The sequence below is a fragment of the Lampris incognitus genome, chromosome 13 (assembly GCF_029633865.1).
Source record: "Lampris incognitus isolate fLamInc1 chromosome 13, fLamInc1.hap2, whole genome shotgun sequence".
In the NCBI taxonomy this organism is placed as follows: Eukaryota; Metazoa; Chordata; class Actinopteri; order Lampriformes; family Lampridae; genus Lampris; species Lampris incognitus.
In genome coordinates this window covers 44818997-44839173 of record NC_079223.1, presented here as the reverse complement: position 1 = coordinate 44839173, position 20177 = coordinate 44818997, and the positions used below count along the sequence as shown (strand labels likewise).

General features: G+C 46.7%; 1 protein-coding gene across 1 annotated transcript; it reads right to left on the bottom strand.

The window, feature by feature from the left end:
- Positions 1-276: 276 nt before the first annotated feature.
- LOC130123271 (serine/threonine-protein kinase ICK-like) lies at positions 277-16515 on the bottom strand. The gene is made up of 14 exons (XM_056292423.1): positions 16456-16515; positions 13494-13762; positions 12587-12641; positions 6499-6620; positions 6307-6386; positions 6051-6183; positions 5730-5901; positions 3310-3477; positions 2823-3203; positions 2497-2693; positions 1936-2078; positions 1568-1684; positions 1364-1471; positions 277-1248 (listed from the first exon to the last, which is right to left on the bottom strand). The coding sequence occupies exons 2-14, from the start codon at positions 13592-13594 to the stop codon at positions 1097-1099; spliced, it is 1929 nt and encodes a 642-aa protein (XP_056148398.1). The 5' UTR covers positions 13595-13762; positions 16456-16515; the 3' UTR covers positions 277-1096.
- Between the last annotated feature and the right edge of the window lie 3662 nt (positions 16516-20177).

Here is a 20177-nt window from a genome sequence, read left to right as displayed (position 1 = left end):
AAATTTCCTGCTTTTAAATGATCTGGTAATAATCTTGGGGTATGTCATAAGGTGACATATCTTGGGCACCATATTACTGAACAAATGACAGACGGTGATGATATTTATAGGCAGTGCTGCATGATGTGTGCACAAGCAAACACTCTCTTTCTCCCACTGCATTGTGTTTTAACATAAGAAATGTGCTACACAAGTAACGTGTGGTTGGTTGATTGTTTAAATGCACAGTTCTGGTAAATCGTGTGAACAAAATGCACAAAATGAAAAGCGTACCAATCAAATATTTAATATTCAACATACCAAATAAAACATTTCATGAAACCTGGTGACTGACGAGTTACATAGCGAGGCCAAGAATTTAGCCCAGAAAATCAAGTTGGACAAATTTAAAGTCTGCGGCCTGAAAGAAGACTGACACCAGAGCGGAGCATTTGTATGCTAAATATTTAAACAGTATTTTGCGTTGAATTCCCACATCATAAATTAATGGACTTCCTTGAGCTTCACTTAAAAAAAATGGCAAAATTAAAATAATACAGAGGACGTTACCTGGATGCTCAGGTTCATGAAACAAAGCACTGTATAAAAAATGTAATAAAAAATTGCATATTAATACAGCAATAACAATAACGCAACAGCATACTAAGGCAAAGTAACTGGTTGGCCGAAAACAGAAGTCACAGTGCAGTTTTCATGTTTACTTTATGCATACATACAGTCACTGGTTAGTGAAAGTTGTGTGATGATAATAAATACAATACAAGACCGATGGCACCGGGGTAACTTGAACAGGGCTACATTTTTGTAATGCTGATGTAAAAGAAATCCCGAAAATCAAAAATTGAGCAAAATTCAAAAACATGAATGGGTTAAACTTTGGGTTGGTTGCATTTATCCATACACGCACACTTAGGAAATACTACGCCACACAACATACAGTATGTAGTACACAGTGAAACAAAATTTTATTGCTTTATAGGATATATATGTACACATCTTGATTATAAAAGATCTAGGCCTACTCTTTGGAGAGGAAAGAGTTCTTAGGAGCACAAATATCTCACCCAGGGCATAAATCTGTGCCCCCAAAAAGCCACTAGCGGTATCCATATTTGGCGGACCAATCCGTTCGCCCATGAATGGTCTGCACTGGGGGACGAGGCAGAAGACCCGCGGTCGTCTTGTTGGCTGATGGCGCGTAAGCCGAGGTGCTCATTTGGCTCCGGCTAGACCTCCATGTTGCATAATCTTAGACAGAACACAGGGGAAATGATTATTATGCAGAGTTGGACAGGGCTTTGTTCTACATCACATATAAATCATAAAACTAAAATACATAAATGTCACAGAGACAGGCCCTTACTTGATGCTGTTGAATCCACTATTGGTCCAGGTTGCCCTCTCTGTCCAGCAGAACCAAGCTCTTTCTTGTAAATGGATGGCACATATCCACTTGGTAGAGTATTTGTACCTATAATTGATCAAACAAACACATTCATAGGAATCCAGCCAGCAGATTACACAGCATCTGTGTACTGGGCGGTCCTACTAGGACCTGGAAGTTTACCGTGAGTTCCTCTGTTCGGCAGAGTCCCTCCAAAAGGAATACTGCTGTTGCCCCAAAGGTGGCTTCCGCTGGGGTCTTTGCTAGAATCTATGGCCATGTTCTGCTTTGTACTGATTCCTAAAGGAAATCATGAAACGTTGGATATCAGATACAGAAGCATGTTCAGCACTACAATTGCTGACGGTGCATATTAGAATGCAGCAAGATGGAGAAATGTGTGGGATGTAAAGAGTGCGAAGCTGCCCCAATGATTGATAGATATGATCGGATTGAAAAAAAAGTTGTTTTATATATATATACATATATATATGTATATATATATGAATAAATATTTAACAGTAAAATGATAAAATATCAATGACTATCACCGGGTAAATATCTTGACTGCTTCAGGTAGTGCTGTTTTGCAGAGGCTGTCCTTGATGACTCTTGGTATCCTGCAGTCTTATTCAGGTTTAATGGGGCCTCTTCCTTCCCATTAGGCTTGCTGAAATCCAGAACATTTCCATACCTGGAAAACAGAGAGCATCACCTTCATCAGGTAGAGAACGCTGCCACATATAGATGTAGGTTATGTCCAGCTGCCGTTCAAACTCGTCAAAAAAAGTAGTCTTATTTTTCAGTTGGACTTCAGTGGGCCAGTGCGACTATGTTACAGTCACCATATCGGGATGAAAAGTGGTAAAACATCTGTTGAGATCATTTTAATAGATGACTCTGCTAATTTTCCAAAACTGGGCAGGTTTATGCCAATTTCACTCCATAAAATTCTGGCTTTTGCCTTCCAGATGAATAAAGAATGAACAATGGATGGCGATCTCCTACACTCTTGCAAAGGCAGGATCCTTGTCAGTGCCAGTTCTACTCCAAACCAATGTACGGCCTTGCTCGAGTGCACCTCACCAAGCCCAAAGGTGGTGGTCTCTCACCTGCTCTGTGTGTCCTTGGCTTGCCTTGACTTCTCTCCGGAGAACCGAGTTTTGTTGAGAACAGTAAGCGAAATCAGGTCTGCGTCCTCGTACTCGTCCCAGTCCTCCCCTTTAACAAGTCCGGTGCCGTGCCCCCAACGCCGGCGGCCACCCTTGGGCTTCAGTTGATAGTTCAGCAGGTTTGTATTCTCGGACTCCTGTTTCAGCGGTCGACAGATAGAAACGGTCAGCAGTGACATCAAAAGCAACTATGTACATTTTACTATGTGTTGGAATGGGATAATTCATCATCATCATCATCACACACACACACACACACACCTCACCTTGTTCTGGAGACCCTTGTCCACGATGTAAGGGAGCTGGCTTTGCGGCGTTCCCTCGCTCCGCTCAGCCTTCAGCGAGGGGTTGGGCAGCTGCTCTCGCACCAGATCTGTGCGCTGTGGGAACAGCGGGGCCTGGATGGGTGCTGACACCAGCGACGGCTGGATCTGTTGAAGAGGCCTGGATGGGGAGCAGTGTTGGTTGGGAGGTGGCGGCTGGGCAGGGGGCACCGGTTTGAGCAGCAGAGGTTGCTGGGGCAGGGTCTGCTGCGACTGTGGTGGGGCCTGTAATGGTGTGGGACATGGCTGAGGCCTGCCCTGCTCCAGGATCTGCTGAGGAGTGCCTAAAGCCTGACCCACACAGAAGTAGGAGTACCGAAGGGCCTGTCGGTAGAGAGGAACAAAGAGGAAGACATCAGTATCTGAAACCTTTAAAATACAGCTTTCAGCTCAGTGGAAATGGGATAGGTCATAGGTCAGCCTTCAGTACCTGGCCAGAGGTTGGTCTCTTCTTGGGGTCCCATTGGATCAGGTCCCTCATTAGGTGGATGGCTTCAGCACTGGCATTCGGAATCAGCGTCCTTGGGTTACTGGGCACACACTGAGGCCAGCGAAAATTCATGGCACTAGCCAACTGGTAGCCCTCTGGCCAATCATTCTGAATGAGACAAAAGCAGACAAGCATCAACAGCACATTTCTCCATCCATCCATCCATCCATCCATCCATCTATTGTCCAAACCGCTTATCCTACTCTCATGGTCACAAGGATGCTGGAACCTATCCCAGCAGTCACTGGGTGGCAGCCGGGGAGACACCCCGGACAGGCCGCCAGTCCATCACAGGGCCGATATACACATTCAAACCTAGGGACAATTTAGTACGGCCGATTCACCTGAGCTACATGTCTTTGGACTGTGGGAGGAAACGGGAGCCCCCGCAGAAAACCCACACAGACACGGGGAGAACATGCAAAGTCCACACAGAGGACAACCCAGGACGACCCCCAAGGTTGGACTACCCTGGGGCTCGAACCCAGGACCTTCTTGCTGTGAGGCAACCGTGCTAGCCACTGTGCCGCCAACTGAGCCAAAAGTAATGCCAAATGGGCACGTTTCTCATTTTTAACAAACAAATCTCCACTGTGCCCCATTTGAATTCGAACCAAAACCAGAGAGTTTCTATAAAGAGTAGTTTAAAGTTATAATTTCAATGACATTATACACTGTGCATAATATTTCTGATTTGAGAGAAAAATCAATCCAGTAAGCACATTACCGGTTACAGGGTTTTGGATCTGGTGACCAAGTGGAGACGTGGTGATGTACTTACTGTCTTCTGGACCACCAGCACTATCACAAAGATCACAACCATAACCAGAGTCTTGTCTGAGCACAGCGGATTCAGCTGATGAGTGTTTTGTCATGTCCACACCATATAGTAGTGATAAAAAGTATAGTGATAATTACGGTATACTTGTGTTGAGCTTAAAAAATATGAATGGAAAAAAAATCATAAAATGATAAAATACAAGTGGCTGAATGAAATAACTAATTCCACATTTGTTAAAATAGCACACATTGTTCAGACAGCAAGGACACTTTAAACTTATGAAATGCCCTTTAGTTGGAGGTAAATGCACCTTTAGTTGGAGGTAAATGCACCTTTAGTCGGAGGCAGATAAAGACACTGAAGGAATGCTGACATGATGCAACACGTTTCACAGTGGTTGCACAACATTACTCCAAAGTAAGGATGTCATACCACACATACGATTTTGCAAGCTCCATCTTATCCTATGGATTTTTTTTAACAAAATACACCCATACTTATTTAACAGTAAAAAACAAGTAGAATAGTTTGTTTAAATAATATTACTATTCAATTTCTTAATTTCCAATGATTCAAATTCAAAGTGGCTCTCAGCGATTTTAATTTTGAACACTTTTTATAATATTTGGTAAAATTTTTCTACATGCCAACCGCTATCCAGGAAGTAGATGGACTGAGAAAAGCACCCGGTCTCTGTGGCCGCCCTAGACGCTGTAAACAGAGACACAACATTTTCTCTGCTACCGCTCCTTAACAGCCAACCAGAAGAGTTCTTTGCAAGACGGCGTCTCCGTTGGTGTGTACTTACTCTCAATTACGCATTCACGAGACTCTTAGGCAGAAGTGTGTGTGTGTGTGTGGGGGGGGGGGGATTCTTTTGCAGAATGTTTTGAAATTATAGCTAGCTCTTACTAATGTCCGCCCAGGATCGCTTAACCCCACTTGTAAGTTTCATGTGTGATATGTACCTACACTTTTGCACTTTGCATAACTGGAACTGCGTAAGCGGAAGCGGGGCAGGCTAAGCTAACTGCTAGCACATGCAGACTGGCAGTTCCGATAGCAGTCTGGCTGCAGCCTCGCCTGGCGTTGACTGTGTTTTTGGTGTCATCGTGTGGAGTGTGAGGAGGTGTGTTGAAGGTGTCTGGCTGGGAGAGCTGGCGTTGGATCAGCTGGGGGAGCCCGGTCTGCTGCCTCCGGTGGGCCCAAGGACCACGACCTTGCCTGGAGCCGCTCCCGAGGAGGAAACACTGAGGGTGGTCTGACAGAACACGGAAGTGGGGCAGGCTAAGCTAACTGCTAGCCCATGCAGACCGGCAGTTCTGACAGTCATCCTGGCTGGTGTTTGCTCTCTTGGACAGTGATTTTTTTTTTCTTTTTTGCAGTTTGGATATACTATGTGTTCTTGTAGGTTTTGGATATGTCTTTGTCTCTGTGCTGCACTGCTGTGGACTGGGGGAAAAAATATTATATTAAATGATGTTCCTGATTCCTGAACTGCCCCTCAATGAGAATCAAATACACTGACTGAGTTAGATGCTTTGTCTTTGAGGTGTGGTCAACCTGTGAAAGACGCTACCTTCTTTGGCGTTCCTAAGACTTGGCAGATTTTGAATATGGTGTCCACTTCGCTGGAGCCGGGGAAAAGAGGCCTGAGGGTGTAAAGCTCTGCCATGATGCAACCCACGGCCCACTGGTCTATGGGAGAACTGTAGGAAGTGGATCTGAGGAGCACTTCTGGGGCTCTGTACCTGGTCGGCACAGACAGAGCACACTGGGAGTTAAACGGACGAACACATCATAACCTATTACAACCCCTTAATCAACAGGAAAAATCTAGATTACATATTCACAAGAGTAATATTTTAGGACAAGCTGCAGGGGGCGGGGGGAATCTCACCATCTAGTTGAGACATAGTCGGTGTATGGTGGGCGTGATCTTATCTCACGGGCAAGCCCAAAGTCGGCAATTTTCACTAGTTCTGGTCCCATGCACAGGAGATTCTCTGGTTTCATATCCCTATGGAAAAAACCTGAGGGAACCACACTGAATGGTTAATATGATGACTACAGTTACGTTAAACACAAAACAGACTTGCCCAAGTTAGATCCCGGGCATTCCCTTACGGTGGGGATTACTGGACGGCAGGCCATACCGTGCTTGTGAATGAACGCGAGCCCCTGTAGTATCTGAAACATAATGTTCCTCACGGCCGATTCGGGAAACAGCCGAGTCCTGAAACGGGAAACAAGGCAGCTCAGTGACACCTCACCGACTCAGAGTATCAAGTAAAACACACTTTTCTTCAGATGCAGGACTTATTGAGAGGAGCTGAAGTGATATCCACCTGTCTTTCATGAGCTGATACAAGTTCTCCTTCATGTACTCAAACACGAAGTACAGGTGGTCGTTCTCTCGGATGACCTCCTTAAGCTTGACAACATTTGCGTGGTTGAGTTTCTTTAAGGACTGAAACGAGGGAGGAGAGGATCAAATGCAATACATGCAAGTGTGCGCCGCAAAGAAAACAGCCATGCCGGACGACACGCAAGGGACACTGCAGCACACTCAGGGAAAAAAAAGCATGTCCCTACTGAGGAAAATAAAACTATTCCTGGTTTCCGTCAACAAGGATATTTTGAAAAAGGAATATGGTTTTTTTTTTGGGGGGGGGGGTGAATGCAGCAAAAGAGGATATTTCTGCTTAAAACTCGGGGAGGGGGAGAAGTAGGGAGAGCAGGATGGAGAAAGTCAGTTTTCCCATGCGCTGGAATGATACGGGTTTGACCATGCTAATATTTTAGTAAGGGGAAAGCCATTACGGGATATTGAATATTTCGGGTGACATCACATGCTGTATTCATGATCAGGCCTCTGAAGGGCTAGCATGTTCTAGGGGTCTGCACATTCTGGGGACTAGCGTTGTTCTCAAGGAGGATCTGCTCTTCATAAAGTCAAGCTAAGGAGAGGAAGGCCTTGGCCAGGCATGGGAACCAGAGCTCAAACCCGAGGGCACACAGGAATCACCTTCTATTCTTAGAGCAGCTGTGTGATTGTGAGCTGTGAGGGGATTCAGATAAACAGCATCCTGGATAAGTCTCAACACCAACAGCAGAAAGCTTTTACCGTTTGACAAGAGGGTTACAATGGACATCACCAAAAACACCACGTACGCTGAGGTCCAAACATGTCTGAATCACAGTCCGCTACAGTATTGTTTTGCAGTCAAACACAAGGGTGGAAGGAAAAATCAACCCAAATAGCCACCAGCGGGCCTAGTCGAGGGTTATGAGGGTGAGTAATTGTGATAGAGATGCACCGATATCACCATTTCCCTGCCAATACTGATTCCAAGTAGGAACCTTTACATTTCAGCTGATACCGAATACCCATCTGATCCATTATGTTTGTTGAACAGTGCAACATTAATTTGAGGTCAATGGCAAAATAATTCAGATAAATTCCTTTTTCTGCCCCACTGTCAAAGGAATACCGGCTTCCAAGTGCCAAAAAATGCAGTAAATGACACCATTTTGCTTCTTTTATTTTGTTGGATCCCCCCCCCCCTTTTACCCCCAATTGTATCCGGCCAATTACCGCACTCTTCCGAGCCGTCCCGGTCACTGCCCCACCCCCTCTGCTGATCCAGGGAGGGCTGCAGACTACCACATGCCTCCTCCCATACATGTGGAGTCACCAGCCGCTTCTTTTCACCTGACAATGAGGAGTTTCACCAGGGGGAAGTAGCGCGTGGGAGGATCACGCTATTCCCCCCCAGTTCCCCCTCCCCCCTGAACAGGCGCCCCGACCAACCAGAGGAGGCGCTAGTGCAGCGACCAGGACACATACCCACATCTTGCTTCCCACCCACAGACATGTCCAATTGTGTCTGTAGGGACGTCCGACTAATCCGGAGGTAACACGGGGATTCAAACCGGAGATCCCCGTGTTGGTAGGCAACGGAATAGACCGCTACGCTACCCGGACACCCCTCCACCAGAGTTTCAGGGGGCACAAAGGCTCTCTCTCCAACCCTGGCTGCACAACCTTCATTACAGACTTGCTGTTTCTTATCTCCTTGTGCCTCTTCCGAGGCCAAAGTCTGAGCAGCGAGAAGGACGAGGGGTCAAGAACGTCTGCCGGTGAAGGAGAGTGGCCTTGGGAGTGACGAGTGAAGGCTGAGATAAAAAAAGAGAGCAAACCGGCCTCTTCGGGAATTACAGCTGGTGGAGCGGGTGGGGTCAGGCTGAAAGAAACGCGTAGTCCCTGTGGCTTTAACTGGCAGGTATCTCTGGCAAGTGGAATTTTACAAAGGAGTCGACCAAAGACCGGGTTTTACATGTCTAAACACGCCGGCACAGAACAGTGCTTCAATAAAGTTGGTATTATTATTATGTTGTTAGTATCCTGGGCCGCAGAGACTGTGTGTAAAGAAAAGGTGCACAGCGTGTTGGCTTCAGAAAAAACATTTCAGCCAAAAAAAAATGGTCTATCGTATAGGACACAATCTGATCGGCCAACTCATCCCACAAAACTACGATTGAGGGGTTACAAAGAACTCGGCATGTTCCTGCATATCATCCACACCGGCCAATGAGGAACGCACAAAGCCCAACCAGCTCTGTAAGACCGCATTCGAGTACACGATACCCATCCTACATCTCCAAGAAAACAGAATGGAAAAAAAGGACAACAGCTGTTTTAAGATGATCTGACGCAGCCTGAAATACCCGCTAGTCCTGAATAAGGGTCTGCTGTGTTTGTTCGCTTTCCGGTGAGAAGCAAAGTCGGACGTGAAGCACCCGAAGAGCAAAAGCGGCTGCCGACAGAAATAACGCGAACCACAAGAACGTTTAAGCTCGACACTGCAGTCTGCGACCATTGGTACGTCTGCTGAGCTGAAAGGAAGTACCGGCGTTTTCATCTGATCTAACGTTAGTCCGGGATTATGAGGATGCACTATGCAGATTAAACTGTTTTAATATCGCTGGTGTTCTGTCAGCACGTGCTCTCTCTCTGTCTCACGCCTGTGTCACTACTGCTGTCTGCATCTCATCTCATCTCATCTCACCTCACCTCATCTCATCTCATGTCACCTCATCTCATCTCATCTCACCTCACCTCACCTCACCTCACCTCACCTCACCTCACCTCACCTCACCTCACCTCACCTCACCTCACCTCACCTCATCTCATCTCATCTCACCTCATCTCATCTCATCTCACCTCACCTCATCTCATCTCATGTCACCTCATCTCATCTCATCTCACCTCACCTCACCTCATCTCATCTCATTTCATGTCACCTCATCTCATCTCATCTCATCTCATGTCATCTCATGTCATCTCACCTCATGTCATCTCATCTCACCTCATGTCATCTCATCTCATCTCATGTCATCTCACCTCATGTCATCTCATCTCACCTCATGTCATCTCATCTCATGTCATCTCACCTCATCTCATCTCACCTCACCTCATGTCATCTCATCTCACCTCATCTCATGTCATCTCACCTCATCTCACCTCATCTCATGTCATCTCATCTCACCTCATCTCATCTCATCTCATGTCATCTCATCTCATCTCACCTCACCTCATCTCATCTCATCTCATGTCATCTCATCTCACCTCACCTCACCTCATCTCACCTCACCTCATCTCATGTCATCTCATCTCACCTCATCTCATCTCATCATCAGCTGCTTCTCCAGGGTCGGGTCGCGGCAGCAGCAGGCTAAGTAGGGCACTCCAGACGTCACCTTTCCCCAGCAACGCCCTCCAGCTCCTCCTGGGGGATCCCAAGGCGTTCCCATACCAGATTGGACATGTAGTCCCTCCAGCGGGTTCCGGGTCCACCCCCGGGGTCTCCTCCCGGTTGGACGTGCCCGGAAAACCTCCAAAGGAAGGCGCCCAGGAGGCGTCCTAATCAGGTGCCCGAACCACCTCAACTAGCTCCTTTCGACGTGAAGGAGCGGCGGCTCTCCTCCACATGACGATGCACACAGCATCATCACGTTATTTTGTTTTTTTCTCCTTCACACCGACCTCAGCAGTAACGCCGAAGCATCACAGAGAGTTTGTAGACAGGAGGTGGCCAACATGCATCTGTACATGAGCAGCAGATTTTCTCTCACCAGTGCACCCTGAATAATGCTCCCTATCATTTTTCATTTATCCTTTTCTAAACATACTCCTGTGTAGTCGGGACCGATGCAGTCAACAAACCAGCAAACAAACTGACCCAACTTTTCACCCACGTTCACAAATAGAGGTGAAATGTACGACAACCAAACAATAATGACGATAAACACACAAAATGTGGACGAACAAAATGGACGGAGAAAGGTCAGTCGGGGACCTCTTGCTGAATGCTGAGCCAGTGGACTGAGGCCGAGGTCACATATTAACCCTACGCCAAACACAGTGGCCCCTACTGAAGAGTGGGCTGTTCCTCTGGAGGACACCACTACTTTGTGCTTCGGCAGACTGTTTGGCTAATGTCCCCCCCCTCCCCCCCCGCCACCTGTTCTGCTGGACCTGCTGCTATGTACCGCACAGGGCTTTTTATGTGTCCTTGATAAAATATTAGTTCACTCTACATGCGAGCAGATCCATCCATCCGTCATCCAAACCGCTTATCCTGCTCTCAGACTGCTGCTCAAATGAAATACAAGCACATTTTCCAAATACGAGTTGTCCTGAACTGAATCTACGGGGGTAGCTGTGAGTTCACCGTACCCACTATGCCTACATGTTTGTTTCTCCCTCACCCCTTTGTCCCTTCTGTTCTCTAAACTGCAATGCCTGGTCTTTCACCCCCCCCCCCCAACTTTTTTTCTTTGCCATTATAAAGTAAACCAGCCCTGTGGGTCAACCTCTGAGTTGGGGACATAGCTGATTTAAATTGGTCAATAAAAAGGCGTAACGAGAGTTAAATATTTCAATGCCATTGTGACAAGGTATCTTTGCTGATGCTGGGATGCTTTCAGGAGGAGACACATCAGTAGTGGAACATTTACACTGGAGATACATTAAATCCATCTAGGATGTGAATAAAATAATAGTCACCATAAATATGATAGGCCAAGTGACCCGGTGGAGAAGAGACTAGGCACAGCCAGAGGTACTTTAGTTTTATACTAGCAGGAAGTAACGCTTCATGCCTCGATTGCTGTTGCCCGGCAAAAGCTGGGGGGACGGAGCCTGCAAAACTAGTAAAGCAATCTGGTAACTCAAGACTATTTGGGAAAAGCAAACTGTCACCTGTGTGTCAAATGTCCATTTTTGTGGGGTTTTTTTTTTCCAGTGCTAAACATGATTTTTCTCCCACGCATGATGATGCAACTGTAATGCGGGCAGCATAATCTCATGTAAATTCTAAAATACGAGTGCAGCATCTGCCTGAGCCTAATCCTGGACTCCGTGACTTTTTGACCGCCAGAAAAGCAGCTACTTCACGGCAACAAAAGGGTAAACATTCTCGAAAAACGTGTTTCAACGTGTTTCTGTCGGATTACAAAATGAATATTAAAAATTGACATTTTGAGCTGACCGAGAGGCATGTCTCCTCTGGTTTATAAAGCAAAGATTCATCAACGTTTGTGCAAAATCTTGAGTAAATGGCATTCTCATGCGAGCACAATGACAAGTTGACATTTGAAAATCTCTTTCGCAATATCAACAGGTTGCATAACGGGCCTCATATATAGATTCAGTCATGGTAACTGCATAAACATTGGCCCTTAAAACCTGAACCCCTGTTTCTTTCCTTCTCATCTAAATGAAATGCAACTGAAAGCGTGCAAACCAAGTACTGCATATCAGCAAAATAATAAAGGCTCTGATTCATCAGACTTGGCATTTCACTAACTAAGGTGTGGAAGAGACTAAGGTACATAACACAAATAAAGCCCATTCAATAAAAACCAATCACATCCCATTTCAATACGATACAGAAAAACCTTTTCTTCAGAACGCCCAGGTGGGCCACCTCACAGTGCGCTTACTGACTTGATTTTATCTCATTCACTGAAATCTCCACTTTGTAGGTAGGAAACACCTAGAAATAAAAGAGTTTTTATCCCGGCAAATCCTCTCTTTTAAGATATATTAGGCAATCAGCTTCACAACCATAGCCCTGGAAGTGGGGTTTATCTAAGCCCTACGATGGAGTTCAAACTGAATGCCGAAAATTATTTAATTTTCTACAAATCACGAGTGGCGAATCACTTTGTATCATGTTTCTGCCGTCTTGCAAAGTTAACCATCAGATTATAACTTGGTAGAACAGGAGAGAAGGAACGATACTCGATTGTTGATTTTGGGTTGATTTTTCCTTCGCAATTTTTTTGCTATAAATATATATAATATGCTATAAATAAACATGGGGAATGCTCACGAATGTCTCAAAAAATGCAAGAATCATAACTTACTTTGACTTCACGGAGGTTCATGCATTCTTCCCAGGAGTAGAACTTCCTCTTCATTCTGGAACGAAAACACAGGCAGTCAATTATAGCTCAGTGGAAGGAAAATTATAGATTGTTACTTTAAATGGTTTCATACAGCCCAGATATATCCGAGTAGTCCTTTTTTTTTTTTACTGCATTCATTTTCACCACATGTAGATGGAGGACTCTTCAATAGATGAGTTGCTTTAATGCCAGAGCTTACAGATGCAGAGCTTTTCAAAGTAAACAATTTTGCCTATTCATCCATCCATCCATTATCTGAACCGCTTATCCTGCTCTCAGGATCGAGGGGATGCTGGAGCCTATCCCAGCAGTCACTGGGCAGCAAGCAGGGAGACACCCTGGACAGGCTGCCAGACCATCACAGGGCCCACACACACACATTCATACTTAGGGACAATTTGGTACAGCCAATTCACCTGACTTGCATGTCTTTGGACTGTGGGAGGAAACCGGAGCCCACGCAGGAAATCCACACAGACACGGGGAGAACATGCAAACTCCACACAGAGGATGACCGACCAAGGTTGGACTACCCCGGGGCTCAAACCCAGGACCTTCTTGCTGTGAGGCGACCACGCTAACCACTGCGCCACCATGCCGCCCATTTTGCCTATATTCATTTCTCAATTTTTATTTCTCTAGTTTTCATTTCTGCCCTGTGATGGCCTGGCGGCCTGTCCAGGGTGTCTCCCTACCTGCCGCCCAGTGACTGCTGGGATAGGCTCCAGCATCCCCGCGACCCTGAGAGGAGGATAAGCAGTTTGGATAATGAATGAATGGGGTACATAATCTTAATTCTGTACTTCCGGAGGAGGAAAAACCTTGCACTGTACATCAAAGTACAAAGAGGTACACAGACACTCACTTTTTGATGGCAACTAGTTCCCCCGATTCCAGACTGCGGCCGAGAATGACTGAGCCATAGGTGCCATCCCCGAGCTGCCTGATAGTAGTGTATCTATTCATTGCGATCCTCCTTCCGCACCATCGTCTGGGGGCAGATAACAGTTGGGCGGAAAAAAGAGATGCGTCTCCCTTCTGCTGCGGAGTGTAACCAGATTTTCCTGTGACAGCAGCAGTGAACAACAGGCAAAGCTGGAGGACTCATGATGTCGGGGCTTTGCCTCCTGCTAGCTGAGGAAGAGGGGAGAAGAAGACACGAGGATGTCACAGTTACCATGTAGTTACACACAAAGCACACACTAACCTTACGCTTACACACAGCGGGCCATCATTCTCGCCAAATATTTAGATTTCATAGCAAGACCCAAGCTGATGTTTACCTTGCTTAATTTATTTGGTCAGTTATTATCATTACTCACTGATACTGTAGGAATACTGACAATACTAATGTAAACTACTAATAAGACACGTTAGCCCCTAGCTAACGGGTCTGACCCTTTAGCCGAGCGGTTAGCGATGTCGCCTTGTGGTGCAGTACACCACGTATCGAATCCCGCACCGGGCAAGAAAACAACCGGTTACACTAATAACAGCTCTAGATTTAGACTATTTCAGATTAATTACAGTGTAACTCATCAATACTGTAATGGCTTTGTATGTTACTATGAAAAGTTGGTATAACGACGTTATCCTGTCTGTATTCTTTATTGTCCCCCTCCTCCTGCTCCCCGTCCCCCTCTAATTCTTCTTCTTCCTCCTTCCCCTCTAATTCTTCTTCTTTTTCTTCTTCTTCCTCCTCCTTCCCCTCTAATTCTTCTTCTTTCTCCTCCTTCCCCTCTAATTCTTCTTCTTCCTCCTCCTTCCCCTCTAATTCTTCTTCTTTTTCTGCTTCTTCCTCCTCCTTCCCCTCTAGTTCTTCTTCTTCCTCCTCCTTCCCCTCTAATTCTTCTTCTTCCTCCTCCTTCCCCTCTAATTCTTCTTCTTTTTCTGCTTCTTCCTCCTCCTTCCCCTCTAATTCTTCTTCTTTTTCTTCTTCTTCCTCCTCCTTCCCCTCTAATTCTTCTTCTTTTTCTTCTTCTTCCCCCCCCCTCTAATTCTTCTTCTTTTTCTGCTTCTTCCTCCTCCTTCCCCTCTAATTCTTCTTCTTTTTCTTCCTCCTCCTTCCCCTCTAATTCTTCTTCTTTTTTCTTCCTCTTCCTCCTCCTTCCCCTCTAATTCTTCTGCTTCTTCCTCCTGCTTCCCCTCTAATTCTTCTTCTTTTTCTTCTTCTTCCTCCTCCTTCCCCTCTAATTCTTCTTCTTTTTCTTCTTCTTCCTCCTCCTTCCCCTCTAATTCTTCTCCTTTTTCTGCTTCTTCCGCCTCCTTCCCCTCTAATTCTTCTTCTTCTTCCTCCTCCTTCCCCTCTAATTCTTCTTCTTTTTCTGCTTCCTGCTCCTCCTTCCCCTCTAATTCTTCTTCTTTTTCTTCTTCTTCCTCCTCCTTCCCCTCTAATTCTTCTTTTTCTGCTTCTTCCTCCTCCTTCCCCTCTAATTCTTCTTCTTTTTTCTTCTTCTTCCTCCTCCCCCTCTAATTCTACTTTTTCTTCTTCTTCCTCCTCCTTCCCCTCTAATTCTTCTTCTTCTTCCTCCTCCTTCCCCTCTAATTCTTCTTTTTCTGCTTCCTCCTTCTCCTTCCCCTCTAATTCTTCTTCTTCCTCCTCCTTCCCCTCTAATTCTTCTTCTTCTTCCTCCTCCTTCCCCTCTAATTCTTCTTCTTTTTCTGCTTCCTGCTCCTCCTTCCCCTCTAATTCTTCTTCTTCTTCCTCCTCCTTCCCCTCTAATTCTTCTTCTTCCTCCTCCTTCCCCTCTTTTTCTTCTTCCTCCTCCTTCCCTTCTAATTATTCTTCTTCTTCCTCCTCCTTCCCCTCTAATTCTTCTTCTTCCTCCTCCTTCCCCTCTAATTCTTCTTCTTTTTCTTCCTCCTCCTTCCCCTCTAATTTTTCTTCTTTTTCTGCTTCTTCCTCCTCCTCCGCCTCCTGCACGTTAACGGCGGTTGGCATCCAGTTTTAAAGCGCATTACTGCCACCTACTGGTCGAAGTACTGTGGACGCCAACATAAACCTGTAATCCTGCACAATACAACTGCGCTTCCCTGGAGTTTCATAAACGTTGCCTGCTCACTCGAGTCACATCAGCCGGTGTCTTGTGTTTTTATCAGGTAGCATAAGCACGGCGCTCAGGAGAGTCGGGATCCATCCCGTTCCGAGCTGGTCCCGTTTCTGTTCCGACGCTGGGCGGTCCAGGCGTCCGCGCAGCACCGAAGCAGACCGCACACCAATCACTCGCTCCGACGCCGGAACGTTATCTTTGGAGCGGATTTACCGTGCAACAATAACAGTAAAACAAAAACAAAAAATCTAGCATGAACGCACACGTTAATATGTTCGGTGCTGGTTCGGTACTGGTGGTAAAAAAAAAACCCAACAGAACACAAACAAGATAAATCCAGAATCCCTGCTCGGCGGCGGAGGAACACCGGCTGACGGGTAGTGAGAAGAGCCCCAGAATAGAATAATGCGACGAGGCGACGCTCACCCTCCGCGCACCAGCATCCCGCGCGAACATCGCCGCACCAGCCGAGAGCCGCGGGCGAAGAACCGCCGTGTGGAATGCGGGCTGCCGCCAGGATAACGCCGCGACGCAGGTTAGACCCCCCGCAGCCCGAGGCCCCGCGACCGCCTCACACCGTCGTGTCGCATCGCGGCAAATCACTGCCCCCGCTAACCGCCGGCGAGCGCGTCGAGGGCGGTTCGCCGCGTTTCCCCGCCTGAGAAACGGCAACTTACGTGCGCCCATGAAAGCTTGACGAAAAGCGAACAAAAGAAGAAAGGCGTTTTATACGGCAACGTGTCTGGTTTGACGATAGGATAAGTTTAACAAGCCAACCTTTTGTTTATTTCCACTCGCTCGTCAGGACTCGGGATGCGGTCTCACTGAGCATGCGCGACGCGACTACCGGAAGTCGGCGACCCTGAGCGCAGGATAGGCGGTGGAGACGATGGGTGGATGGAGCTTGCGAGTCTTTATTGTCACGACTTTATTTCATAAATAAATATACTGCACCCAACTTCTGACACGATGGTGGGCTCTGAAATTAAAGAGTCAGCGCAAATTAGACTCTCAAATCGTTATACACCTCTGTGGGTGTGGCAAAGATAACCCTGTAAGTCAACAGTGCGCTGTCACCTTTTCGATACAGAATAACACGTTTCACATTTTCAAAGGGAACTTTCATCATGTAGTAGCCAATTTGAAACAGGTAAACAATGTAAAATAAATTGTACAAATAATGCTATAATGTTACATTTTAACGCTAATATACTAATATTACACTACTAATACACTATCAGTTATACTAATTTACTGATGATATAAAAACATATAAAAAATAAACACCATTACAGATTAAGAAGCAGTAACAGCTTGTGTTGTCAGTTCTTTGTCAAAGCGGTTTAAGGATCTCTCAGTTTTGGGTGTGGCAAAGATAACCGACCTGCGTAAGTCAACGGTGCGCTGTCACCTTTTCGATACAGAATAACACATAATGTTTCACATTTTCAAAGGGAACTTTCATCATGTAGTAGCCAATTTAAAACAGGTAAACAATGTAAAATAAATTGTACAAATAATGCTAAAATGTTGAATTTTAACACTAATATACTAATATACTACTAATACACTATCAGTTATACTAATTTACTGATGATATAAAAACATATAAAAAATAAACACCATTAAAGATTAAGAAGCAGTAACAGCTTGTGTTGTCAGTTCTTTGTCAAAGCGGTTTAAGGATCTCTCAGTTTTAAGGGGTAAGGACCCCCGCCTTTGCCCCCAAAAGTGAATATTTAAGGGATGTTTGGGAAGATCGAAAATTGATCACATCCTTGCACCTGAAAATGTTGGGTCATGTTTGGAAAAAAGGTTGGCAGAGTCTAATCGGCATCCATAAGCGGATTTGTCTTTTGGAGGCCTGTTTCAAAAACCAACCGGGAGGACCCTCTACCCCCGTCCCAGTTCAACCCCCCACCTCATCCTACCACCACCCACTGAGACATCCGCTGAACCATCTTATAAATAACACAACAAAAATACTACTATCTCATTAGCTCAATTACATATTAACAACCTTTAGCTTTCAAAACGTCAGGACTTTAGAGCAAAAGAGAAACAGTACTGGGATGAAAAGGTTGTTAAAGTGGATTCAGTGTTTTGGTAAGTTGCTTACAAAGTGTCTTTGCCTGTCCAGGGTGTCTCCCCGCCTGCCGCCCAATGACTGCTGGGATAGACTCCAGCATCGCCACGACCCTGAGAGCAGGATAAGCGGTTCGGGTAATGGATGGATGGATGGATGGTATAGCGAGGTTCTGTCATTCACCTTTTTTTGCTTTGGGTGAGGGCCCTTGCAGCTGTGAGACCTATTTCTGGTGAAACAAGTAAAGCAGTGGCCACCAACCTTCTCAAGCCTAAGATCACATCCCAAGTCCAAATGTAAAACAAGGTTTACCAGTTGCAAAAAAAAAAAAGACGAATAAAACAAGCCCACAATATACTTCTGTTTTGACACTTAATTTTGTTATCTGTCAGTCATGAGCCAGTTATTTTTGCTTCAAAGCCCCTATCAAATCTATGTCTCCCACCAAGATCACAAGCCAGTTATAATTTGATTATGACAACAGGTAAAGTATTCATTTAATCATATAAATAGTATAATCAGAAGTAAGTGTAACTATCATTAAAGATTTTATGACAACATCCATCCATCCATCCATCCATTATCCAAACCACTTATCCTGCTCTCAGGGATACTGGAGCCTATCCCAGCAGTCATTGGACGGCAGGCGGGGAGACACCCCGGACAGGCCACCAGTCCATCACAGGGCGCCCGCCCGCCCCACACCCACACCCACACCCACACCCACACAATTTAGTATGGGCAATTCACCTGACCTACATGTCTGGACTGTGGGAGGAAACCGGAGCCCCCAGAGGAAACCCACGCTGACACGGGGAGAACATGCAAACTCCACACAGAGGACGACCCGGGACGACCCCCCAAGGTTGGACTGCCCCGGGGCTCGAACCCAGGACCCTCTTGCTGTGAGGTGACCGTGCTAACCACTGCGCCACCGTGCCGCCTTTTCTGACAACAGTCATATTAAAATGTATCAATATTTCCACAGGTCTATCACTCATTCACCAGTCATAACAACCTCAACATCCGTCAATCACAGGCCTAAGCCAATCATGTGCAGCACTGTTTCACTTTCCCTTTTGTAAACAATAGGCTACAGTAGATCATATTTCAAACCGGCATTACTCACTCACTCTGTTGGCTGTGGATGAGATCCCCTCCCCCCCACACACTCACACGTTCAGTGTGATGGCTGTGACTGCACACTATCAGCAAGTGCTGTGTAGTCTGGCTCAGTTCGATACAGCAAGTCTGACACTGTGAGATGTCTATTAGTTAGACAAGACCTGCTCTTTGACTTGTTTTCATCTGTGAAAATACCCTCTCACAGAGATCTGTTGATCCTAAGCAGGCCTTCACCAAGTCCTGTCTGCGTCGTCGACCTCCCGAGCGGCGGTCCTGTCTATGTTGCCGACCTGTCCACATCGCTGACCTCCCGAGTGGCTGACCTGTCCACATCGCTGACCTCCCGAGTGGCTGACCCGTCCACGTCACCGGCCTCCTGGTCATCCACTTGCCCATCTGCCTGCTCCGGCCTTCAGTCCTGCGTCCTGGTCACCTTCCCCGGACCCCTCCTGCCCACCCTGCTTGGTACTCCTGGTCCATTCGTTTGGGATGTGTGGAATCTGTCCCTTGGTGGCGGAGGGTGGGGGGGTGGGGGGGGGGTCCTGTCATGGTTGTGTGGTCTGGACCATCAAGTCTCACCTGTTCCCCATTCCCTGATTAGTATTTCGGCTCGCCTGCGCCCCATTTACCTGAGTAACCCAGGTAAATGGGGCGCAGGTGAGCCGACCATGTCAGGAGACGGTTGTCACGCAAGCAAGGCGGCAGGCCGGGATGTTGTTGGCCCCAGGCTGCTCAAAGCCTGGGCCCCTCAGTTATGTGGAGTGCTTCACCACGTCTTCAGCATGAGCCTTAGACTTAAAAAGGTCCCCGTGCTGTGGAAAACATCCTGCCTCGTTCCTGTGCCTGAAACGTCGCACCCCAGAGACTCCAAGGACTGCAGACCGGCAGCATTGACTTCACACATCATGAAGACTCTGGAGATACTCATCCCGGAGGAGCTTCGGCCCACGGTCAAGCCACACTTAGACCCCCCTCCAGTTCGCCTACCAACCCTGACTGGGAGTTGAGGACGCCATGATTTTCCTGCTTAACCGTGCCTACGCCCACCTGGATAAGCCAGCAAGCTCTGTGAGGGTCACGCCCTTTGACCTTTCCAGTGCCTTCAGCACCATCCGGCCGGCTCTACTGGGTGAGAAGCTGACAGCAATGCAGGTAGATGCCCCCCTTGTGTCCTGGATTGTTGACTACCTTACTGGTAGACCGCAGTATGTGCACTTGCAACACTGTGTGTCAGACAGTGGTCAGCAACACTGGGGCTCCACAGGGGCCGGTCCTGTCCCCCCTTCCT